This window comes from Aptenodytes patagonicus, chromosome 6 (assembly GCF_965638725.1).
Source record: "Aptenodytes patagonicus chromosome 6, bAptPat1.pri.cur, whole genome shotgun sequence".
Lineage (NCBI taxonomy): Eukaryota > Metazoa > Chordata > Aves > Sphenisciformes > Spheniscidae > Aptenodytes > Aptenodytes patagonicus.
Window position 1 is genome coordinate 50,229,343 of NC_134954.1, and position 26,709 is coordinate 50,256,051.

The 26,709-nt window shown below is 39.5% G+C and overlaps 1 protein-coding gene across 5 annotated transcripts; it reads left to right on the forward strand.

Moving 5' to 3' along the window:
• Positions 1–25,777, forward strand: NFE2L2 (NFE2 like bZIP transcription factor 2). 5 transcript variants are annotated; one of them, XM_076342543.1, is made up of 5 exons: positions 1–86; positions 19,889–20,158; positions 20,323–20,418; positions 21,109–21,288; positions 23,352–25,777. In XM_076342543.1, the coding sequence occupies exons 1-5, from the start codon at positions 57–59 to the stop codon at positions 24,555–24,557; spliced, it is 1,782 nt and encodes a 593-aa protein (XP_076198658.1). In that variant the 5' UTR covers positions 1–56; the 3' UTR covers positions 24,558–25,777. The 5 variants fall into 5 exon arrangements, with proteins under 5 accessions (XP_076198658.1, XP_076198662.1, XP_076198659.1 ...); XM_076342547.1 differs by lacking the exon at positions 1–86 and adding an exon at positions 288–385; XM_076342544.1 differs by lacking the exon at positions 1–86 and adding an exon at positions 395–606.
• The last annotated feature ends 932 nt before the right edge of the window (positions 25,778–26,709 follow it).

Genomic DNA, 26,709 nt, shown 5'->3' on the forward strand with positions numbered 1-26,709 from the left:
CCGGGCCAGCCGCCACCGCGCCGTACCGGCCTCCCCGTGCCCCCCCGCCCCGCGCGATGGAGATCGAGCTGCCCCCCGCCGCCCAGGTGAGAGCGCGGCCGGCGGGCGGGGGCGCCGGCAGCCCCCTCCTGCCCCCGCAGGGCCCGGCCCGGTCGGGTGTCCGGGCGAGGGGCGGGGCGGGCCGTCACGAGGCCGGCGGAGCACGTGGCGCCGCCCCGCCTCTGCGAAGGCGCTGAGTCACGGCGGGGGCGGGGCGGGGCCGCGGAGGCCCCCGCAGCCCCCCCCGCCCCGCTCCGCTCCGCCGGGGGGGGCCGGGCCGGGCCGGGTCTGGTCGGGTCTGGTCTCGTCTCGTCTCGTCTCTTCCCGCCCGCGCCGGTCGCGGAAGGTCAGTCAGGGCCTCCAGGAGCCGCCTTTGGGGCAGCTGCCGGCTGCGGGCAGCCTCGGGCGGGGCAGGAGCTCGGAGGAGCCGGGGAGGGCGAGAGGGCCGGAGCCGGCTCCTGAGGGAGCGGCTGGGGAGGCGCCCGCCGCCGGAGGGGCTGCCCGCGCCAGGCGCAGCCTCGCGCCGCTGCCCCCGGCGTGTCCCTGCGCCTCTCGCTCCTTTCTCGGGTGAGTTACCGCAGGTTTCCTTCCGTCGTAGCGCGGCTGCCCGTCGCAGTTGCCCCGCCGGGGCCCTGTCCCCGCCAGCGTGCGGCCCGAGCCGGGCCAGCAGGAGCCGTTGCACAATCATGCACTTCCCTGGGGCGGCTTTGGGTTTGGTTCAGCCTCTCACACAGCCTGAGGAGCCTGAGCCGGGGTGACCGTGGCCTCGGCCGCAGGTGAGGGGCTGTGACTGGGGCGCTCCCCTTGCACCTCCACCTGCTGGAAACGCCTCTCGAGGGTTTTGAGCCAGAGTGCTTCTCTAGGGTTTTGACACAGGAGGAGATTAAGTCTTGGTGGTCTCCTCCAAGGCAAATCTCTTGGAAGCTTAGGGGTATTTGGATGTATTTGTGTTTTGTGCTATGAAACCTCTTCTTTAAAAGCCTGGGGAAGTTCAGTGCTTTTGTATTGCAAGCTAGTTGCACAAGAGTGGGGTGAATAACTGAAAACATAATTGAACTCCATTTTAAATTTATATAATCCTTACATGTTTTTCTTGGGCCTTTAAATGGGAAACATGCCCTTATCAACTAAGTATTATGTTTAAAGAAGCAATACTTGAAACTTAAACTGGAGCTGTTTTAATTCTTTTAATACTACAGATTTAAGACTCGAGTTTTGAGGCTCTTCCAGTGTGTGTCAGTACAATATATGCTACGCAATAGAGTTTCTTTTAACACTGTCTGTCCACCCTTTAGGATACATAAGTGGGTACTTTCTACAGGTAACACCTCTCTAGCAGTGTTGGATATACCTTTTTCTGCTCATTGAATGCTGTTGCTTTTCTGTCTTAGGCTACTCATAGCTCTGCCTGGCCCATCTGTTTTTCTAGCCCTGGGTAGCATGGCCGTGACCTCCACCTTGCCTCCTCAGTTTCTTGGAAAATACTGCAACAAAAATCGGGCTCTTGGCCTGTGCTGTGTAAACACCCTGTGAATTTCTTTTTGCCTATAGTATCCAGCTATGGCATTTCTGTTCTCATTTCTGAGAGAATCTTGACAGACTGATTCCTGTGTACCTGCTTTTGTGCCTCCTTGCCCAATCCACCGTGACTTCTCTGCCAGCAAACCTAGCTTTTGTTACTTGTTTGCCTACTTTGTCAAACCCTTTCTACCAAGCCACCTGTTGCAATTTTCCTATCTGAGCTCAACAGCTGCTGGTTTCTTCTCTTGCAGACCTAGCCTGAAAAGGCACTGCATTTTTTAGATAGTAAATGATTACCATCTTTGACACATAGTTTTAAATGTACTTATTAAATTGAAAATTCAAATACCCTTTCCTATAAAATGTTCACTCAAAATGAGAGACGGGGAACACGGTCTTCCATTTAGCCCCTCATTTTGCAAGCCAGCGGATGGGAAGGGTGTGCATTTGTGCAAATACAGTACAAGCTCTTAGTCTTTTATGTGCCTGGTAGCAATTGTCATAGCAGTAAAGGTGAATGTGAAGGACTGGGATTGATCTAGCTCCTTAACCAGAATGTAAAATTGCCACTTTCCGCCGCATCCTTCTGCGGGAGTTAGAGCAATATTCTTGAAAAAAGTATTCCTTTGTTGTACCTCTCTGCCTGAAAATAGGATGCACCTCTGTATACAGAGGTGAAATGGGATGTTGCCTATTACACACCAACAACACAGACATCAAAACATCTAAGAAAAAAGAATGCAATGGAACAAATGTCAAGATGTTTCAAATCACATGCGAAAGCATGATATTCTCATAGTAGCTGTTCTCCTCGTTAGTAAATTTGAAGTTATTGAAATGGTTGCTTGTAACCTTGTAAAACAGCTCAACAAGCTCATCAGTTATTAAATTTTGAGCCTCATGACAAGAAGAGAGCAAAAAGAATTCACTTTCCAACACAGAGAATGAAGCTGTGGGTTGTACTTAGACTGAAGTAAGACCAACTGTAACAACTGGCAAAACCAAGTAAGCAAATAATTGAATGCCTGTGTAAGTGTATCTGTTGGGGTTTTTCTACCTAGAGAACTGCCCTGAAGAGTCTCCAGCTCAATTAGTGTGATCCCTTCTGTCTAAAGGGTTTTAACGAGGAAGACACATACTTTTTTTTTTTGACATGCTGTATTAAATTGTCAAGTGAATGGGTTTATTTTTTATTCCCTAATGGCCTATCATTTCCACATGAGGTAGATTCTGCAGGCAAAGACAAACAAGTGCACTGCTCAGGCCTGGCAACAAGTCTTTGTTTTTGGGGGGGTTTCTTTATTTTGTTTCTTGATAATGAGGTTTAATAACCCTGTTGAATAGGAATATCTGATCAAGATATCTATAGAAATACCTATTTGTCTATCTATGTATGTAGATAAACTTTAATATAAGAAAACATCCACATTTCTGAATATGTTATCTACTAAAATTATGGACAAGTTTGGAGGAAGTAGATGAACGAGTATCACAAGCTCTATTATAAGTAAAAATGCATTTACTCTGACCCTCTCAGTTCCGTGCTCACCTTGATATCAAGCTGCACTGATAGAGCTTGCTTTCCTTCAAAACTCACAAAAGAATCTTTCAGTTAAGCCAGTGGTAGATGTAATGCAATGTAGTATGTTTAGCTGAAATGAATGTAGACTAATAGGAGCTGACCACGTCAATCCCTTCAGAACAGCTAATTGGATATTATTGTAGTAAGTATCCATCATATGAACACTGTTCTGTAGTTTGTCTTTAAAATGTGCTAAGAATTTACAATTATATTGGAAATTGATGGAAATGCAAGAAGTTAATTGTCTCTGAAAATATGACTTGAAGAAGTTTGTGGTTAGGACTTAAAGTTGGAAAAGAGTTTGGCTTTGAAAGTTTGTTGGGAAATATTTGAAAGAGACCAAACTGGAACAAAAAAACCCCATTCAGTGTAAGCAGAGGGCAGCTGGATGATCTTGTGTGCTTTAAAGAACTTGAGACATTTTTATAGCACTGTGTGGGTGGTTAGGAAGGTTTGTATACAGTTCCCACTAACGTTCATGGGCAAGAATAAATTTTGGGTCTCTGTCCCTTACTTTTTTCCTTGTTCTTTTTTTAATTGAAAAAATAGAGATGGTATAGTACTTATCCTGAATAAGAATGCAGCAGGTTATGTATAATCCTGAAGGACAAGGATATTGTTAAAAATGTGTCAGATTATTATATCTATTGTTGTACCTGAATAACCTTTTGATTTTGTTTGGTTTCTTTTCCTCAAGTTCTATATCTTAAATTTGCAAAGCAGAAAAATATGTTTGATAGGTATTGCTACTTTTGTGATCCTGACTGAAATGAATGTAGCAAGAGCATATTGAACGTATTTATTTCGTTAAAGAAATCTCAGGTACCTTTGTGGAATATGCTGGGCTTTGTGAGATGATGTTGAGGAACACTAGAAGTGGAAGGAGTGAAGTGAAATATTTGTCATTCACTTTCTCAGTAAAATCAATTCATACTATTTTTTAAATATAATTTTTCCTATATAGTTATAAAATTTTGTTATATTTGGCCCTTCAATAGAACCAACGAACTCCAGAACAGCAAAAGCTGTCAGAGTTTGTCACTGAAATTTTTTGGAATGCATTAGACTTTTAAAGGAGAGTGAAAAAGAGTCAATTGCAGGCCCAGAAAAGGGTGAGCTTAGGAGAGAAGGAGAGAATGTAGAAAGTTCAGATGATGACAGTAAATGACACCGACTGTGCCCATGTCTGTAACACTGGATGTATGCTTCATTGGAAAGAAGGAATGTTTGATTTTTGTGTCTAGAACACTGCTTCTTTCCTTTGAAATTATAAAAATAAGCTTTAAACTGACTAAATCATTCACTAAAATTAGGCCAGTTTGTGAAAGTGTAATGTATTTGCAATGATTGTATTGGTTGAGGCTAGTGCAGTACAAGTCCGGGCAGTAACCTGTCGGCATGAACTAAATATTAATCCCCTGCTGCTGTGCTTGAATTGCAGCCAGCAAAAAGTCCTCCAAAGTCTCCAGGTTAATCACCTAGTTAAAGTTTGTTTTGGCCTCCATCTCATTCCAACCCTAAGTAACCTATAACTTCAATATAGCACATTCCTAGAGAACTTGAAAGTGTTTGAAGTCTGTTCAGTTTTCTGATTGTGTATTATACCGAAGTTGGACTTTGTGCCACAGAATATGGCTTTAGGTGAAGGGAAGAGAATACAGTGCGTTGGCCAAATTAGTTCTTTTTCGGTAATAATCTAGTTTAACTGGTTTTGGAAACACTTCCATCTGCTACCTATGCAAGTCTTTCTATGTAGACCAATGAAAAGTCAGGTAGGAGGAGTTGGAAGTCATGACTTTGAATTCGTGTTACCCAAAGATGACTGATACACAGCGAACTGAAATCCTGCTCAGGGTTGCTCAACAGTAATACTTTTATGGCATATTTGTTTTATTAAGGTAAACAATTAAATCAGCCAGTGAAAATGAAGCCAGCAATGCTATCTGTGGTGTATAAAACTGCATTAAACCATGGAAGGCTTATCTGAAGCAGATACCGGCAAATACACTTCAAGCAGAGATAGGCATTGTGTACTTTTATCTTTCCTATCCAGTAACTGCTTTCTGTACAGGAAAAGCAAAGCTAGTGACAGTCACGTATTAATTGACAGTAGCAAGAAGTTAGTTGATCGTATAGCGCTTAAGTTTTTCTAAAGTATAAGAACAGTATTACTACTCTGTGCAGCACAGTACTGAAGCAAGCACAGGGACAGCTCTGTCTCAGGATTACTTTGTTTCAGTGATTTTTAGATATGTATTTCTTAATTTCTCTTTATCACCTTTTCAAATAAGGAAATAAAAAAATACATTCCCCAGCAGAGTATCTTGTTTTAATATCAGTTTAGTTTCACCTTGACATGCATAGCCCAACAGTGCCTGTTTCAAATAGAAGCAAAGTCTCTCAGAACCATACATTTCAATTAAATATTAATTTGGATAACCAAGCAGTCTGTAACAACATCAAGTAAAAGTAAAAATGTTTAACTATTTGACTGCTTTGCAGAAGAGGATTTGTCTTCATCTTATGAAGCATCTTCTGTTTTCTGTCTTAGCCATTTTGCATTCTTGGCAAAATATTTGCTCAGTTTTCTTTAACTGCCACATTGATTGTTCTAAAGTTACGTGTTGATACGTGGGCTTTGTGTTTGGCTCTTAATTTCTACTTTAATATTCACTTTAAAAGGATTAATTCAAGTGTTTTGGTATGCTGATCATGGAGATGATGGAAAGCCAATAGGAGTTAATAACAGTGTTAGTAATTCAGTTAAGTTAGGATTGTTTTACCAGCAGAGTATAACAGCTGCTCAGTGGTATATTAGTAATCCCTAGCACAAGTACTAATTGGCAAGGCTGTAGTAGAATGGGTATAGCTTAGAAATAATACTCACATGGGTACAATTTATCTACTACAGACCTGGTTGAAGTTTTCATTAAGTCAGTTCAGGTTTCTTATTTTGGCCTGATTAGCTGCAGTTTTTATACTGGGAAGAAGGAATATAAAATAGTGTTTATTTTTAGCTGAGTTATTTTGAAGGTGCTGTAAATGGCTATTAATGTTTCCTATCTTTACCGTTAAACTAAACCATTTCAAGAAGTATGTCTTTGTTGTTGATGCTACTGCAGTACTGAGGGAGTTGAGACCACCCAACCTTGTACTTGCAGTCCAACTTCTGCAGTATTATTCTGAGCAATGCAATTAAAAAAAGAGAAGAAAAAGGAAAAGAAAGTTCCTTTAAGTTTGATGTTGCAGCAACAAGTTATGTAAGACCAGTTTGAAACCATCTCTTTCAAACCTTTTAAGGAAGTATCTTCTGTATGACTATGAAATGCAAAGATACCAACTTTTCCCTCCTTGCCCCCACCTCTGTCCTTGCAATTTCAAAGTTTTATTGCTGTTTGCTGTATTGGCTTTACATGCTGTCTCTTGTTAAGTATGAAAAAATCCACTCCTGGAGACTGCTTGCAAAACAAAGTTTGCGTACTTGAGAAATTGACTCAGAAGGAGCTTAGTTGATAGCCTGCCTTTAAGAGGAGGTTTGTTTTATGATTAAGGGTGTGCCTGTTTGCTGTGTTTGAAATTAATGCGCACTAAATGTTGAAGCAGTGACTTTTCTACAGCTGAGTTATGTGAAAAGCTGCTCTGACTTTGATTTGCTTCCTGCTCAGATCATCACTGCTGTTTAGCCATGAAGAGCTATGATAGAAAGATCCTGGGGGTTTTGTTTGTTTGAACCCTTGTGGTAAAATTAGTACCTCCCTACTTATTGCTATAATGAGAGTGGAGCAATTCCTGTACTGCTTGGGCTGTTGGAAGATCCTCATTCAGAATTCCCAGGCAGCATGTGGTTGATGCAGGTCTGCCACTCTGAATGCTGCCTGCTCCCATATAAGATGGCCAGTCTTTCTGTCTGCTCCGCAGCTGGCATTTGTGTTTTGTGACGCCTGGGCCTGGATGCTTGGTCATTTCTTCTTTCTGTCTTCAGGAACTGTTTGGTTAAGTTATGTGCTGTTGGGTAAGAAGGCTGAATTTTGTCCTAAAACAGGGTATTTCCAGTTAGATTGTGTGCAGTTATGTGACCAGATGACATGTTCTGCAGTCAGCTGGGTAATAAAACGGTGGGCAAAAGAGGGTGGCAGGGGTGGGTGGGTGGGTGGCTCTGAAGGTTGCTGCAGCTCAGCTCAGAGAAGTAACAATTTTTAAGAAGCTTCATGGCTGGAAGGAGAAGACGGAGACTTTAGTGGCAGAGGTCATCTGAGGTGTGTTAATGGGAGTATTCCACCCCAGCTTGTTACACTAACGCTTGTCTTCACCAGTATCATGGAAGTAGTGACTGATACTTATGCACCAGTGCAGATAATACAGTCATTAAGTGTCCTTGGAACAAGCATGCTGTAGACCCTGGTGCAATCTTCTGTGAATTATTTGACATGAGATGCACGGACGTATTTTCTGTTTTATAACATTGGATTACATTTGCACTTTTTTTCTACTGTAGATGGGTCTTGAGCAGGTCTGTGTCAGCTGAGGAATTCTGGAAGATTGTCCCACTGATACTTGTAAAATATATCAAACCTGAGTAAACTTTTGGAACAAGTAGGATTTAAGATACCTAAGGATGAAAATGGAAGTAATTCAGTAATAAAAATGGTACTATCAAAATAGCATAATATGATAAAACAGAACTTATATTTGAAACTAAGTCATAACTTCTGACAGCTGGTCTTCCAAATTATTTAAATTGAATTCTTTGGCTATGGAAATGCACATCATGCTTAGGTGCCTTATAGCTGTGTAAGCCGTAACAGAGAGAATTACAGCACAGTGACTTCTGATACGGTGCTTTCTAATTTGGTTTTAGTATTTGAACTAGAATATTATCAGGTCAATTCTTCAACTAGTATAAATTGTTGTGACTCAGTGGAATGTTGTAGTTCGGTGGAACATTTTCCAGCTTGATTTGTGATCCTGTATCATCTGCCACTTCAGGAATCTAGTCTGCACCTACCACTCTCAGGAACCCTTGCCCAGCTGATAACCAGTGTGAACATCTCTCAAAGTTTCTTTTTGCTGGCAAAATAAAGAATGGAAATCACTTAAATAATGAAACTGTTAATGGAGTGCTTTAAATTATTCTGAAAAACTCTGTTACTAAGGTCAGAGCCATAGAATTATTTTAAATTCAAAATGAAGCTTGGGATGAGAGTTTTTGATAAATTGTGTGTGTATATGGCAGATGGTGAACAAGGTCTTATAAAATGCAAGTAGTAATGACAGAATTAACAGTTCATAGCTGACTCTGTGAGTAGTGATTTACCCTAACAAGATCTCTATCTCTCATTGTCTGAATTAACTATGCTATAGAGAAATTTTAGGATCTTGCAATTTTTACTGGTAATTTGCTATAATCTGATTTTTTCCAAGTATTTACTGAGGCATAAGGAAGTGTTTTGGTCAAAGGCAGAAAACTGTTTAAGATCCAAACCTGACATTTTCTTCACATTCCGTATTTTCTTATTTTACAAGTGATCTTATCCTATTTGCTCAACAAATTGATTCTAATTACGTCTGGAAAGCAATCAAATCTTCTGTAATGTCTTCTACTAGAAAAATCAGCTGTAAATGCTGATTTTGGAAACAGTCTGCTAAATATACTGTACTGTAATATACTTGCAAACTGGATAGCCTCCCCCCCTAATATTTAATGTTTGTTAACCATCTTAACAAGCCTGGAGTATATTTGCTGCTTATGGATGGAAGAGGTATATTGACATGTACTATTTGCGGCAAACAGTCTTGTTTTGGCCATCATAGGTGCTGGTAGAATGTGTGAGGGGACACATGTCAGGAATTGGCCTCTACCTTGATTTCTTAGGTACATCTACCCATTTAATCAAAAGGCTGAAAGAGGCAGCCCTGTGATAATCAGCTGTACGCGCTGTGAGCCGGTGAGCCTCCTGTGTACTCCAAGGGGACAGACATGGAAGCCCCAAGGACAGTGGTGGGCAGTGGAGGCTCTTGATTTAGGTGGAAGGACACGATGACCGATGGTTGAGTTTTGGGGGTTTTGCTGTTCTTTTGAGGGTATCAAGAATTACTGCTTTTACATAATTTGGTAAGAAGTATGAAACCCCTCACCTGCTCTGGTTCATGCCTTGAAAGATGAATTAGCTCCTTTTGCTTTCAAAATTTATAAATTGAGTACTACACAGGATTTTAAAAAGTGAGGGCTGGATTGCACCACACAGAAACAAAGCTTTACTTTTGTACACAGTGTTGTTCAGTTCCTCAGTGGGTTTACCTTTTTTTAAGCGAAAGCTGTCATTGTGTACAAAAATGATAAATTGGCATGTGGATACCTGACATGTTGGCCCTTATTGAGCTTTTTGGTTTAGTTGTTTAACTTTGCAGGACCTTCAAGTGGAAGAGCTTCCCAAAACCTTTGTGGGGGTTGATGACTTTTAGAGGATTGCTTTTTGCTGAGAAATATGTGAATTAAAGTGCTTAAGAAAATGAGTAAAATCTATCCTTGCCTCATTCTATGGAAAAACAACTCTCATCATGTATCTTGGCGTGGCTGGAGGAAGCGGAAAAGCTATACAGACTCCCTTCATGCAAATTAAGTAACAATTTCTATGATGTTTCATGTAAATTTAGGGAGAGCTTTTTTGGTCATCAGTACACAGTTGAATGGTCTTGTTATTTACTGAAGCTTGCCTGTAGTATGTCAGTAAGGAAGGCTGTGCACGGTGTCAAATAAACCATTTAACCATTAATTACTTGTTTGGAAAGATAGGTGTTACCACAGCAAAGATTTGCCACTGGGTCTCCCTTCCCCAAATCTGTTATGATCCTCTACTGTTCAGTGGTGAGCAGTTGAATAGCAATATATTTTTGGCCTTTTTTCTGGTTTTTTTCTTTCCCCTTGTAGAAACTAAATAACCTTTCCAAGTGTATTTGAAGTTGAACACTCAAAAAAAAAAAAAAAATATTGACCCTACTTATTTATTCAAAATTGTGCACTGACACTAAATTCCCAGCATTATCTATATAAATTATGTATGTGAAAAGTGCACATTAATTGCAAGACTCTGATCCACAAAGGTATTTAACATCTGTGCCCCACAGACTGCAGTGGGAAGTAGGCACCTACATACTCTGCTAGGCGTGGGCTGACACATACGGAACACATCACAGCTGACCACCTCTGGACCAAACTGTATTCCCTGCAATGTAACTGTATTCTTGAGCTTTTAGTCTTAAGATAGTACTTCTAGGCTGATGAGGTGTTCATGTGGCAAGTTCTGAGTTTGAAAGCATCCTTACTCTTTCTTTGTCAGCTCAGCTTGGAAGTGTGGAAGAATTTCCTTGAGGCAGCCTTACGGAGTAGATGTCTGTGTTACTGAAGGAGGGCCGATGGATGTGTGCTGGCAGTACAGTTAGTGAACCTCATTGCCTTCTAACCCACACAGGTACTCCAGTTGCTTGCCATTGTAGTTTGGCCCACGAACAACAACAACAACAAACTAAGTTGTTTGTGAGATCAGTGAAGTGAAACTTGGTGAGACATGCTTCTTGTAATATTGGAGCACAGTTTCCACATCCAGGCTGTAGTGCAGTTGTAATGACCCATCTGGTGTCTGTGCCTATAACTTGCCCAGCTATCAGCCAAATGACAGCTAAAAATGGGGACTTCACAGTAAGATCCCAGAACAGTGAAAACGTGTAGTTCAAGAAAGATTCTAAATAATCCTGGAGAGTATTTTGAGCCACCAACAAACACAATGTTTTCATGTTTGGTTTGAAACACGCTTTTCCAAAAAGTGTGTAATCCTGATGAAATCAAAATAGTGGCTAATAGGTTATAACCCAAGGTTAATACAACCTAGTAAATGTTATTTGCAGTTTTGTTAGGTTCTTTCCCCTGTTTCTATGTTCATCTTTTCTTGCTTCCTGGTTTCTTTCATTGGACAGAAGAGCATGCTATAATTTGACTGGATTGTGTTTCCCAGATGACTGAGCCATTATTATAAATAAATCCTCTTGTAGATAAACTAATGAGTAGCCTGTGGCAATGTCCACACACAGTACATGCCTGACTGGGTACAGCAGGATAGCTTGAAGATAATCATTTAACAGGTAATTGTTTTTCAAGTACTATAGGTTCAATATATAAAATGAATTGGGACACAAAGGCTTTTGTATTCTATGGTTAAAAGATCAGCAGTATTTTCAGATGCTGTATACTTTTTTATATTATTTGTTTACATGCAGGGTAAGGATTTTTGTTCTGTATAAATGACAAAATTCAATAAATGCCGGTTTTCTTATGATGCAGTTTTAACTTGGGGGGAAAAAAAACCCAAACACAAGTCAAGGCATCAAGACCAGCTTTTCCTGAAATGAAGTAGACTTCTGTCTGAGATGGCTGCCATTTGAATACCTTTCAAAATGGAGTTAAGAGGTGCAGTACATGGTGATTAGACAACAGCTAGAAAGTCAGCCACAACAGAATCACTCAGTTTACTTGCTGGGGCAGCACAGCAGAGTTTTGTTGATGTATCAAGCATGTAAAAACAAATAGACAGACTAACCCACTCTTTTATAAAACAATCCCGTATTTTTGCCAGCCTCCCAATTTCATTATGCAACTTGTGTAATAGATTGTAACTTGAATACATATTAACTTTGTGTGCTTATTGATTTAATTATTTTGTAATGCTGCTGATGCAAGATAAAGAAGTAGCAAGTAAGTGGCTCTGTTAAGCTGAAAGAGGGATTCAGAATTTGGGTAGAACGGACCACAACAGTCGTACCAGCCAAATATACTGTGGAAAAGTGAAATTTAGATTAACACAATATAATTAAGACCTGAAAGGGAAGAATGGAACCCATCTAACTGAAACAGCAAAGCTCTGAAAACATGTAAGATTCATTGCTTTAGATACTGATGTTCCAGAAAGCACTCTGGGATGTCAAGAGATTTAGGACTAAGTCTGAAGAAGCTGGATGACACCCGTGACCATTTTTGGCTTTTGCTTAGCAGCCAGGGTAGCGCTTGTAAATATGGGCATAGTTAAATTTATTCAAGAAAAGTTCATCGTCATCAGCTCACAACATTAGGCCTCACTGTCTTTTCCTTTAGGCTAAGGCAGAAATAGGGGAGTTTAGAGCAGATACAATACATGACATATTTGGCCACGAATACTAGAGAATACCTTTTGAAAAATCAGATATTGTACAAAGAAAATAATTACCAATGTCAGGTTTAAGACTTTGCTTTCTGTAAGCTATGCAAATGAGACAGTGGGTTTCAGCTTTTTTCCCCCCCCCTGATTTTTTTTTTTAAAGATGTTGAGGCAGGATCGGTCTTGGGACCATTCAGCCCCTGGAAACCACATACTCTATATTAAACTCTTATTTTAAAGCTACCTTCTATAATATGTATTGATTAAACAGTTTAGAAAAACACAGCTGCTTCTGGAGTGTCCGAGATAGAGCACCAAATAATCTTCTGCAGAAAGATCTGTAGCACTGAGAAAGAATCCCCTGATCTGTTGTACCAGAAATGGTAACCTCAAGGCAGACCGAATGTGTTGGGAAAAGGATATATGTATGTTTTTCTGAGTCCAGAGATATTTAATGAGCCAGAGAGGAGAATGTTGTTCCTGCTGCTGTGCCCCAGGCTGGAAGGGAGTGCTGTGAGGCTCTTGTGCATGTTCAGTATTTTAAGGAGTGGCGTGGAGGTGAGGATTGATTGATTTTGCAGAAAAAGAGAAAACTATTGTCAAAGTGAAGAAGTAAACTGCTCTTTATGTCCCTCCTTTTCCTTCTCTTTGCTGTCTTTCTGATGAAGGTGTTTTTCTTTACGTGCTGTGGTCTTGTGTTACTGTTAGCATTAGGATTTTGCAGCTTTTGGAGTTGGAATGAAGTTAGTACATTAATGACCATAAACAGCCTACAATGGCTATTCTTTATTGCAGTTACATTCTTGCTCACTTTACATTCTTCAGACTTAAAGAAACCTGTCTTTCCACTATTACTGGAGAATATATGAGGTATATGTTTTCCCTGGCAGTTTGGAAAGCTTGCTTGCCATAGGATGTATCGTATGGGAAAACCATCATGTTGGGAGCTGTACAGATCTTACAGTCATAGCCTTTGTTGATACCATTCCTGGAAGATGATGCTTCAGGTGAAATACATAAATCATCCACCTCTCAGAGGAATTACTTCTGGAGTGAGGGTTGGGAGAGTGGGTGGGTAGTGTCCAGAATTGCACTTGTAGGGGGAGATTGTCCTTCCAGCCATCCAGAGCCTCTCCCTGTCTTTGTCAGAATAATGCCCAGACAAGGCTTGTAGTGAAACTTTCTTAAGAATGCTGGACAATCCAGCCAAGGAGTTTTTCAACTAATCTAATTTATAAGAGTAGATCCTGACAATTTGGCATTTACTAGGAGAGCCTGCTGGAGTACAGTGGAGGTACAGTCTGAAAGATGAGATGTATGTTAGGAGAAAACAGAGGCTAAACACATTTAAGTAATGAAATATCAAGACGACTTCTGTCCCTGGCCCGGCAAAGCATTCTAGAGGTTTCTTTCTCCAGTAAGAAAATGAAATTTGTCCACAAACACTTACATTTCAGGGACTGAGCTTATCTCATATGTCTCTCTTGGGGCAGAAGAATGTCCCAAGACACATGGTCAGCATTTTTCAACAGGCGTACTTATATAGACATGGAGTGGAAATTTTCTTACAACATAAGTTCTTTAAAGCTGTGGCTTTCCAATCCTTTTAGAGTCCTTTTTCAGGTAAGTTAGCCTTCTGGGGCTTAAAAAGAGTTTGCAGACCAAGATATCGGGCATCCAAAGCCTCTTTAGGGCCAGGAAGAGCAAATGGGCATCAAGAAGCAGAAGTAGGCTGGTTTAGTGTCAGTCCAGTCACACCAGTAGTAAGCGGCACAGGTATGAAAGAAAAAGACACCCCCTCATGCCCACCCAAACACCCTATTTCCTCCTAGATTGCCTGGAAGGTCTTGGTGAAGAATGTGGGACAGCAGGCAGCTCCACAGGGCAGTCAGGGATTTGACCTTGTGCATTCACAAATCACAGGTTGCTGTCACGTGGCTTTGTTTGACAGCTGTCTGTTCTGTCACATTTCCAAATCCTAAATCCAGACATCTAAAATTGCTATTGTACCCCTCTGCCCTCCAGAGTAAATAGTTTCTGCCATTCCCTTTCCCCATTCTTCTCCTAAGGGCAGTCACGCATTCAAATTTTTCATGTCCTTGCTGTCCCTTTCACATTCTTGAATTAACTTCTGTTCTTCAATTTCCACTTGTAAGGGATTGAAAATTATGGGTCAGCTTTCAAAACTCAATTGTTTTTAAAAAGTTATGGTGTTGGGATAACTTCATCTGCTTTCTGTGCTTTCTGTGAAGCATGAGGCTTATGTGCCCAGGATTTTTTCCTGTAATTATGAGTTGTAATTAAATAAGTAACTTACCTTGAAGAAGATTTAGAAAACAAACCACTAGTTCTGGTGATTTCAGAGATCATCTGAAAACATTGAGTGATTTAGAAATCATTCTTAAAACCTGCTTGAACAAAATCAGATCCTCCTGAGGATAATGAGGGGAAGACATTCAGCTGTTGCTTCCACAGCCTGTGATTTTTCTTAAGTGATAAGATGCTTCCAGCTTCTTCTCTTGCACTTGCTTTATTACTTGATCCCCCTCCCTTTCATTCTTGCCTAGGAGTATCTCAGGTCCTTGATCCTCACTTCCCACATGTTTTTTTGAATACAGCAAAAAATTTAAGGTGCTTTTTTGTTAGTTCCTTTCACTTTCTGAAAAGCAAATAGGAATTGGGCATTACTTTGCGAGTTTTCTTTCTGTAAATAAGCTATAGGAGTGTTTTCTTGTTGCTTGTGGGTTCCTGTCTGAGCTCCCCAGCTGGATGCAGTATCTATTGATTCTATTGCTTTTTCGTTTGTTCATGCTGGCATGTGAAATCTTCTCTCTTCTTGGAGTTAGGTGCTAGTGGATCATGGGAAAGAAAAAAAATCCTTGTCTGGTGAGAGGTACTGCTAACGCTATTCCAATTTATGTTGCAAAAGGCATGACTTTAAGAAGTAAATGCACAAAACCCACAGATGTGCTCTGTAGTAAGGAGATAGCTAATAATGGGTTGAAAACACTGTTTGAGAGCACTTTCTGAGATTGTTTCTCTGCTGACACTTGGGCCACTGGATGTTTCCACTTCACCAGTGCTACCTGTAAATGGTTTATATTCCAAACAAAACCAAAACCAGTCAGATAAACCGAACAAGGATGAAACAAAAGATTAGCATTTTGTTTAAAGCACAAGTGTCAGTCTATGAAACTAACATGAAAACAGGGTTTCTTGCCTTCGTTTACCCTACTGCAAACATATTTGCTTAGGAGCAATAAGAGTTAATTGTCAAACTTTACAATGTAGTCAGAGATTTTCTCATAAAATGTATAACAGACTCTGCCCAGATGGCAAATGCTGATATGTAAATCTAAAACATGAAAATTTCCATTGGGGGCCAGATGGTGGCTTAATGTGAATTGTTTAACATTTATGTTTATCTTATTAAAAGTGCCTTTATATGTCCAAACTAAGCTATCAGTGTGGTTGGAAGAGCATATCACTAAATGTACAAAAAAAATCAAACCACGAGTACAAGGCACCTCCTGCTTACATGGATCATGGGAAAGCAAAGCATGTCCTTCTCTGTTGAGAGAAGTTCTTTCTCTGTCTACAAAATTGTGAAGAAAATATTATAAATAAAATCAAATCGCTGTTTGTCTGCTTGGGAAAAATATTAAAAACATATTACTCTCCCAGAAGTTAGAAATGTTGGACAGTGGTAACACACACATTAAATACCGTAATGTATTTCCCCTTAAAATAGGCGTTGGTGTTCAGTGGAAAAGAGCTGAGCTCCAGACTAGGGGAAAGCATCGCGGCTGCAATCCCTCCCGGGCACAGGTCCTTCCTCCTGCAGGGGAGGCCTGGCTCTTCCTGCATTGCCTCTTGGCTCTGCCAAAACCATCATTTCCTCTGATGCAATTCAAGAAGTTGCACAACAGAGGAAAGAACAAACGGGCACTTGTGGACTCCGTCACATGAGGGACCGGTGGTGCCTTTACAGTAAATATGTCTGTTATTAAGGGAAGAGGTTAGCGTGGCTCCGAAGGGCAACAACTAGCCCTGGGTCAGATCAATCTTTCACAGGACTCTCAGTGCACGTGCTCCAGTTCAGATGCAAATCTGTGCCCGCTCGTCCCTCCAGATGAATCTTTCTGAGACCAGCACATCATGTTGAGGCACCTAAAAATTAGAGGGTAGCTGTTGCACAGACAAGAAGTAAAATACCTTTTAATAGCTTTAGTTAAACACTCCAGGCATCAAATACACAGTTATTTTTTGATGCTTTCACAGTGGAAGGGGAAAAATGCTTCAGTGGTAAACCTAAAATAGAGTGCCTGCCTGTGTCTGTGGATACCTCTATGTATGTGTGTGATAGTGTTCAAAAGGCAGAGAAATAATTTAAAGAGGAAGGCTGCAGGAAAGCTGAAGGAACAAAATTGCAAAATATTTGCTTTAGACTGCAATTTTCTTTATTTCTTTTTTTAGTTCTTTTCCATCACCTCATGCTGGGGGTTGTGATTCACCTTAGTGAATCACTGGTCAATGTTGACTCCATTAACTTTGACCTGAGGCTTTGGACTAATGCCCAGAATTTTTTTTTTCTTGAAAAGGGCAGTATTACTAAAAGCACTGGCAGAAATTATAGATAAGTGTTAAATGGCAGGTTAATATTTAAATCAGTGTGCTGTTTGATGATATTACATATTAGCATATTGAACAGAAGAACACTTCCTCCATGGAACCCATTCGTGTGAAGAGTAATTACTTGAATTGTTACTCGAAGTTAAGGCTAATACTGCTGTATTTATATAGAACTTTTCAAACTGAAAATAGGAGGGCTCTTTTCCAATTATATGGTGGTAATTAAAAAAACCAACCCCACTTTTTTGGTTTTAAGTGCCACAAACACAACAACTAAATAAAATTTTAAAAGGTACTCCTGACAAGCATCTCTCTCTGGGGTAGAGCACAACACTGTTTAGCAAAGCTCAGCCCTTTGCCAGAGATAAGATACTAGGCTAAATATAGTCCCTTGAAAAATGGTGACAGGAGCCAATCAATGCTGTCATATTTCTCAAACAACAGCCCAAGATCCTGAAAATCCTGAAAACCATGCAAGCATATTCATTCAAAAAATAATCCTGCTTGCTGAATTGATTGCCGCACACACACAGAGGTGGTGTACAGCCACATCGTTATTTTTTTTTTTTGGCCAGCTGGTATCTTTGGAGATCTCTCATCCTGCAAATGAGGCAGCACCCAAAGCTACATATTTTGATAACAAATATAGCCAGTAGTATGGCTGAAAGATTTAATTAGCTGTGTCTTAAGTTTTTTGCACTAAGGCTATGTGGGTTTTCTTCTTAAGGAAAACATGTTATGCCTTCTGTACCTCTTTTTTTGATCACTTTTGGTTTTTGTGATTTAAACTGAAACTGAGCACCAGTTCTGCTATTTTTGTGCTGTAGTCTGTTGCAACTCAGGGAGGAAAACAGCTCTGTTAATTCACAGCCTTGTGCATTATACACACACAAAAAATATCTATTGAGTTACATTTTTAATGGTGCCTTGTAAATGAATAATTCAGAAGTGAGCCCTAAAATCCAGATCCTGCAGTTTTATCCAGAACATATTGCAAATGCTCTGAGACTAGGAAACAGTTTCAAATCTGGTGCGGAAGGAGACAGTGAGCAGCTGGTAAACTACTGGCCCTTAATGAAGCTATACCATATTGCAATATCTCCAATTACTGCAGAACTTAATTAGTTCGTTTTACCCTGCCAATCTGGAGAGACCAAACATTGTCTTGGGCAGCCACTGTAATTATTTCAGTTTCTTCATTGCTGGCCATTAAAGCTGAGTTTGGTCTCTCCCAGCAAGGTATATTAAATATGTCTTAGATTTGGGAATGCCTGCATTGTGTTACACACAGATATTTTACGTAACTGCTCTGTTTTAGAGAAAAGTAACTTTTTTAGTAACTGGTAGAAGTAGTTCATGCAGTGTATAAATATGAGTGTTAATGGTATAGCACTTTTAACAAAGAAAAGAAAATACTGAATTGGTTTGTTCAAATGTGGACTTGCCCTAAAGCTTTTTGCCATAACTGTTGTACAGAAGTGATCATTTTGAATGGCAACGTGACTTGGCATTCAAGTTACTTTGCTTCTCTGTTTGGAAATAGTCTTTAGAGATGAGGGAATGTTTTAATTTGATATGATGGCAAAATAAATATATCTTGGGTATAGAACTGCTAACTAAATCAGTAAAGTTCTGTTTAAATGAAACGTAGTGTTCGGTATATTATTTGTAGTGTGCTAGCCTGATGAGAATCCCCAACACTGAACATTATTTTTGTGTGCTGCCGCTAAAGGGTAATTTTAAGAATAATGAAAAATGCCATAAAATCAAAACTCCCAGGCACCAGCAAGAAATTGTTGGCATTTACCCATCTGACAAATGTGGCTACCAAGTATTAAAATTCTGTATCAGCTGACATCCAAATTGATGATTTTTGAATGTTTTCTTCACAGAAGAAAATAGTCCAAACTTCAGCCCTTAAAAATATCGAATATTTGAACAGTAAAAAACCAAAACAATCCACTAACCCCTTCCCCCCCAAAAAAACCCTTATGCAATGAATTAAAAGAAATTGTAGCCAAATCAAGTAATATTAACCGGTTGGTTTTCCCTAAATAGCAGAGTTTAATTTGTCTTCTGAAACACTGCAGACGCAAGGGGTAGCTGATTTCCAAGAGAGATAGGTCATTGTTAGCTGTCTGATAATGATTGACTCTGTGATGAGCCAGAGGCCAACTGATTAACAAAATTTGAGGCTTATTGACCTCTAGTTTATACACAACTGCTCCCAACCAACTGCACTTAGAACATCAACTTAGACTACGCTTTAAATTACAATTTTTTTAGTAATAGTCTTAATAATTGTGTTTAGTGCTACGGTGATGTTATGTCACTTGGTGACTTTGAAACCAGGTTATCCTCCGACTCTGAAGCCCTGTTCTGCTGATTTTTAAGATTAATACTTAATACCAGGATGGGAACATAAATATTTTAAAATATGTTTTGCAGTATGGCTGTTATAGTTACTTCAGACAGTCCTTGTCATATTTTTAGTCAGCTTTTACAGTTTTATAAGATCACCTGAAAAAAATTTACGTGGGCAAACTTTCCAATTTCTGTTCTTTTCTCCTAAAAATTACTTTCTTAATGTGACATAATTCATTCTATAGCTTCATGTTTTCTATGAGCTAACTTAGGAAAGAAGAATATATTTATCCTCAGGCTAGTTCATGTGTTACATTACCAATTGTAACAAATTGCTTAGTTTCTATAAGCCTGTGTGCGGGCCTCAGCAACCAAACCATCAGTTCACACACTTCAGAAAGGTTGTATAGAGCCATATTTTATTTACATAATTTTGTAGGATTAAGAGAATAAGCCTCAGTTACATGAGTCTACCTGTTTAATAGAGAAATTAAAAGCTTTGCTATTGTTCTAAACCAGTTTTGCTGGGGAGGACGCTCGCTTAAAAACAGCGTTTCTATTACAGGACATGAACTTGATTGACATCCTTTGGAGGCAAGATGTAGACCTTGGGGCAAGGCGTGAAGTTTTTGATTTTAGTCAACGACGGAAGGAGTATGAACTCGAGAAACAGAAGAAACTTGAAAAGGAAAGACAAGAGCAGCTCCAAAAAGAGCAGGAGAAAGCCTTGCTGGCTCAGCTGGAGTTAGACGAAGAGACAGGTGAATTTGTTCCTGTTCAGCCAGCTCAGCGCATTCAGCCAGAAAATACTGAGCCACCAGTCGGTTTTTCACAGGTAAATTCTAATATGTGTTTGTGAGTGCGTTTAAACCTTTTTCCATTCACAGGAAGACATAATGTTCGTGGTTACCTAAAATGAATTTGCATTCGTTGCTACAATGGAAGATTCTTCAGTTATTCAAAGATGCAGTAACATTTTTTCATAACTTTCCTATTTAGACAACACAGACTTCAAAACCAGAAGCAGAGGCCTTGTCCTTTGATGACTGCATGCAGCTCTTGGCAGAAGCATTCCCATTTATAGATGACAATGAGGTAAAAATGCTCAATGCAGCGGTTTCACAGGTGGTCTTCTAGGGGATCAGTCTCATGTCTTCTCTTACTAAGATTTGTCTTCAGCATAACATTAATTTGTGATACGATTTGAGTTTTGTCCTCAAGCTGACTCCACCTGGAATAAAGCAGTGTAGTTAGGCTTGAAGTAGGGCTGTGTCCGGAGGGAGTGGAGTGGTACTCTTGTGTTCCTTTTGCTTACTGAATCCTGCAGCCAGGACTCGGTGTGTAACGCCGGCTGATGGCAGCCATTCCAGTTACTGCAAATAACGGCAGTGGACTTGGTCAGTTTGTTGCAGTGAGCTTCGTGCAGCTCTCTGGAGTCACTGCATTTGAGTTGCTTTATTTCCATGTGCTGACTCAGACTATTTGATGTGCAAGGATAAGCCTTTCACCATCCAGTTTCTAGACTTTTTTTTTTTCCTATTTCTTCCCTTAATATGAAAATGCCTTTCATGGGAATATTTTTGTATTACCCCATTGTTTGCAAAACATGCTTTTGTTAAGAAATACTTGTCTGTCTGTTCTGCAGAAATGGTAGAACACCAAAAAACAGATTTTTGCTTTGGAAAAATCGAAGTTGTTTTTTGAGTGGGTTTTTTTATGTGGGGGTTTTCTTGTTATTGTTGTTTTGTTTGGTCTTTTGATTTTTTTTTTTTGTAAACACTCCAGGCTTCTTCAGCTGCGTTTCAGTCACTGGTTCCTGCTCAGATCGATAGCAGCCCAGTCTTCATTTCCTCTGATCAAACTCAGCCACCTGAATCGCCTGTTCTAGTTCCACTTACTGATGCAGAGAATATGCAGAACATAGAGCAAGTTTGGGAAGAATTATTGTCCCTTCCAGAGTTACAGGTAAAGGTTTAGTATGATAAGCGCCTGAAAAAAATAGCATGATATTTTGGAGGAATATGGTGTTTCGGAGAATGCAGTACAACATCATCTTAACAGATCGTGATTATGACTGTCACGTTGAATCCTACACCTGTAGGATGTCTATAACTCAATATAAGCTTTAATTTTTTAAAAATAATATATTGAAAAACATGTAGGAAGGAAGGAAATTAGTTGTTTATCAGAAGGCCTTAATAAAATACAATCTATCTTCCCAATCAGAACTTCCCCGTGTTTAGCAAATCATTGTTTGCCGCTGTATGCAACTTGTTACAACATGGTCATGGTTGAAATTTCAGCTACTTAAAAGTGGATACTTTTGAATTACGGATCTACAACAGGAATTGTTTCCACAAACATTATTTTAAATGTTGGTGGTTTTTGCAGCGTCTGATTGTGTGAATCATTTCTGGTTACTTTTGCATTCAACTTTTACCTAAGGCAAAGGTTTTCTAAAGTTGATAATAGAACATATATTTAGATACATAGAAGAGTCAGGTATAGTTATATAACTACTGCTTACGTATGTTCAGTAAGAACTAATTATGTAATGTACATGAACTGAATATTTCAAAGGAGCAAAAAAAATTGCTTTGCTATATTTCTAAATCGTGCATTACAGAGGACCTCTAGGGGTTTTTTTCCTCCTATCCTTATGTTTCTATTTACATTTTCCTAAGATTTGACTATAAAATTGAGTAAATTTATTTTCAAATATATCACTGTAGAACGTCATCATGCTTCATGATGCTGCTCTACTTTATGCTGTTAACACAAGAGATGAATGCTCGGTGGAATGCCTGTAAATCCGAATCATATTTAAAAAAAAAACAAGTTTGCAGGAACTACATTTTTGCTGCCACTCTACATTTTCCCTTCGTCTTTTTATATTTTTCAAAATTTTCCTAGTTTCCTAATCTTTACTGCTGTGGTAGGCTTAAAAGCGCCACATAAGTAACAAGGGCAATTGGCTGTGAAGAGGCAGCAGTGATGCTGAAAATACATTAAGAAACCAAACCAAAATTATCTGTTGCAGTAATTCTGAATAGTAATTGAGTAATCTCTTGAAAGAAGTGCGATAATTAAATTGAGGGCGTTGCCTTTTACGAATTATGTTTGAAGAAAAGAAAAAAAAGAGCACTTTCATTCAAAACCTTAGCTTACGCCTTGAACGATCTCTGGTTAAATAATCAGTGTGCGGTCTCTTCTTAAGAGAAACAGAATCATTTTGGTAATTGCCTAATTCTTTGGGGACAGCAAGCACACTAATTTCAGCTTCAGTTAAGAAACTGCCACCCCGTTGGAAAGAACATTGGTCTTGTAGCCAATGAAAGCCCGTGAGTGTAATAGTCTTCAATGCTCACGCTGATGTTAGCCAGCTTAACTAAAAGTATGTGGGGTGAGTTAATGTTTGCAAGGCTTCACGTTAGTACTCTTTTTACTTCACTGAGAATTACATTTCTCTGCACTGAACAGCTGCTTCATTCAGTAAATCCTAAAAGAATCTTGGGTTTTGAGGAAAAGAAATCTATCGCATAACATGAAATTAAGAGTGCTAAAAGTAATTGCTTGCTAGTAATGCTCATTAAGTCTCATTCAGTAATTTTACATTTACTGTACTCATGCCATTCCTAGCAGTGGTGCTTGTGGGAAGTTCAGACCTGGCGGCTCCAGGATCCCCACTAGCAGTTTACCAGAACAGGAGGGCTCCGTGCAGCTTCCGTATAGCATAGGAATGGGTCTCTTCAGCATCTTGCTATGAGTTTGAGAGGCTCTGCTCTCTTAATCTGAATAGCTTTGTCCGGAACAGGTTGCTTCATACTCTTGCTTAGGTATCTAGTCTTCTTCCTAGATTGCCCCTCTGTAGTAGAAGTGTGTTATAGCCATCTAGGTTACAGCAATGTTGTAATACCTGTTTTCTGTGCATGTTGATTGCTAAAATATTTAATGTTTGTGGGTTCTAGAAAAAGGTTTTATCAATTGGAGATGTGTTGCTCAACTTCTCTCTTGCATTTCCCATGTAGTGTCTTAACATTGAAAATGATAACCTGGCTGAGGTAAGCACAATCACAAGCCCTGAAACCAAGCCAACAGAGATGCACAACGGCTATAATTACTACAGCTCATTACCCATCATGAGAAAAGATGTTAACTGTGGTCCAGATTTCCTGGATGGTATTGAGGGCCCCTTTTCCAGCATTTTGCCACCAGAAGACACCAGCCAGCTGAGTGTGAACTCTTTACATGACACGTCCCCTTCAAACTCTGATTTCTGTGAGGATTTCTACACCACCTTTATTGATACAAAGGGGAACGGTGACACAGCAACGACAAACACTATCAGTCAATCACTCGCGGAAATTCTAAGTGAACCTATCGATCTTTCTGATTTCTCACTGTGTAAAGCTTTTAATGGCAACCACTCAGGAACCGTGCCAGAATGTAACGATTCTGACTCTGGTATTTCACTGAATGCAAGTTCTAGTGTAGCATCGCCTGAACACTCTGTTGAATCATCTGCCTGTGGAGATAAGACTTTTGGTTGTAGCGATTCTGAAATGGAAGACACGGACAGTGCTCCTGGAAGTGTGCCACAGAGCAATGCTAGCATGTACTCTTTGCAGTTCCAGGATCAAGTGTTTTCTTCTGTGGGGCCAAGCACTCAACCTAGTTTGCGGTGTATAAACACACCAAAGAAAGAACCGCCGGCTGGTCCAGGCCACCCCAAAGCTCCGTTCACAAAAGATAAACCTTCAAGCCACCTTGAAGCTCATCTCACAAGAGATGAGCAAAGAGCGAAAGCTCTGCAGATCCCTTTTCCTGTTGAAAAAATCATCAATCTCCCCGTTGATGACTTCAATGAAATGATGTCTAAGGAGCAGTTCAATGAAGCCCAGCTTGCGCTTATTCGAGATATACGCAGGAGAGGCAAGAACAAAGTGGCTGCTCAAAATTGCCGTAAAAGAAAACTGGAAAATATAGTGGAACTGGAGCAAGACTTGAGTAACCTAAAAGACGAGAAAGAGAAATTGCTTAAGGAAAAAGGAGAGCATGACAAAAGCCTTCGTCAAATGAAAAAGCAACTAACCACCTTATACCTTGAGGTCTTCAGCATGCTACGCGATGAAGACGGAAAGTCTTACTCTCCTAGTGAATATTCACTGCAGCAAACTAGAGATGGCAACGTCTTTCTTGTTCCTAAAAGCAAGAAGTCAGAGACTAAACTTTGAAGGGCAGCACAGCTGGGTACTGTTCTCCGAGTCATTATTTTTGTATCGTTATCCTGATAGTTTTTACTGTGAGGCAGAATGCAGAATTAGGTAATATTTTTCAAGTAATTCTATGCAATGATAATTTTAGAGTTAATAATCAGTTTATGGAAGATGCAAGTTTAAAACTAATAGCGTAATGCAGATGGACATATGCAAAATTTGTAATCTCACTTTTATAACAGACATTTCCTTCTTATAGCACCACTCTGACTAGTTTCCATATACATGTAAATATTTAAAGATACCATATTTATATACTGTTCCTGTCTCTTGTTATATTCATAGATTTATTTGAGAGAGAGATATATATAAATGACTTTAGCCTTCCAAATACAATTTCTCGCAAGACAAACAGTATGGCTTCTGATTACTTTTTTATAAATATGCAATGGTGTTTGTTTCCCATTTTTCTTACACATTTATACTTGCTTTATATTTAATATGATTTTAATTTAGTGTAAAAGTTGATACGTAGTGTTTGGTTTTGATTTATCAGTTCATTAAACTTTTTTTAACTCTACTTCATACACGTTTATTTCCCTAAAGAAGGAAAACCTTCGCTAGTTTTCCCAGGCTAAGTCTTCATGTAACAAATACGCTTAATAAGCAGAGATGTATCACACAGCATTGTCAGCATTACTAATGCTTCCTTCAGCATAATTTTAGCTGCCATTTGGGAGGATTGTGTAACGCAAAGTTACGTTTCAAGTCTACGCTAAGTTTACATCATTTTTGTTTTGCTCTTTGAACACTACTTAAATTCATTGTGAGATCTTTCCTCCAAAGGCATTTAAAATCTGTTAATTAAGACATTGTCAGCATTATGCATTTTTCCAACTAAAAATTCTGTACGCTTTTGGGTGGTTGTTCTACAAGTACACTAGGTGTCCCTGACTCCGATCAGCGAGCATCGTTTGTCACTGCTGTTACTTTGGAGCTTATGGAAAAAGGCGTACTAACTGCCAACCAACTGCACTGTTTGGAACCTGTGCTCAATTAATTGAAAAGCATTGTGGAGTTTAAATTATGATTTATAAGAGAATAAAAATTGGGCAAATAAATAGCATTGTTTTGTTTACTCTTCAAATGGACTCATTGTACTTGATCGTTGATGCATTTTCCATATTCAAAAAATCCACATTGTAATTTGAAATACACATTGATCTGAACATTAAAAACCCTATCGTCTTCCTTCATCTTCCCTATGAAACTTCTAAAAGGCACGTTTAATCTGGAACGTCTTTTCTGCCACTGATGCTCTATGTCATTTTAGGAATATTGTGTCTATTACAATATTATGCATAACTTCATTTAGTATAATAAACACCAAGTTGTTTTGCAAGACCTTATGGTACCTTTTTTTTAAAAGAAGGAACTGGAGATACTGAAAAAGGGTAGAGTAGGACCCACAAAGATTGTTTAATAATATTGTAGGAAAAAGGGTTTAAAGAGGGACATTGGATTAGGAATTAGCCCAATTAGCCAGCCTTCCATTAGCTCATTATTCACATTAGAGTAATGCTGAATAAAATGATGTGGTCTTGAGATTTTTATTCCCCAAACTTTTTAACTGTGCTGGAGTTGCATATCCAGCAGAAAGCATCTCATCTCGTGGCTGGCCATGAAAGCCAAAGGAACGATTTTAGATTATCGTAATCCCAATTCCATACTGTATCACTTTTTATGGACCTTCTGAGTGTCCTCAAAAAAAAAAACCCACTACACAAAGAGAAGTACAGAAAGCATAGTTCTGATGAGTATTACGCTGTCACAGGATGCTGTGGAAGGTCTCCTGGTTTTGACTGTTCTGTGCTGTTCGCTGCTTTCCTACAACTCCCCAGTGACTCCAAGCCCTCTCACCTGAATAGCATTAACTAGTTTGGAGCCTATGATTATGTAGGTACCAGTTTTGTTTTCCTCTGTATGCACAGAATTTCAGATGCTATTTTATTGTGCGGCTGGTCACAGTAATATCAGTGTAACACTTCACAATCAGCTTTTGTGTTTATTATTTGGGATAATTTTTTATTTCCAGTCTTAGTCACGTTGTCATTCATCTTCCTGTTAAACTCATTTACCGATTCTGAATAGCAGAGGCCCCTCTAGTACC

Excerpts from the sequence above, each read along its gene's own strand:
- NFE2L2 (XM_076342543.1), top strand. The coding sequence starts at position 57 with ATGGAGATCGAGCTGCCCCCCGCCGCCCAG. Across the intron at positions 87-19,888 it reads AGCTGCCCCCCGCCGCCCAG|GACATGAACTTGATTGACAT; the intron begins GTGAGAGCGCGG and ends TTTCTATTACAG. Across the intron at positions 20,159-20,322 it reads CACCAGTCGGTTTTTCACAG|ACAACACAGACTTCAAAACC; the intron begins GTAAATTCTAAT and ends TTTCCTATTTAG.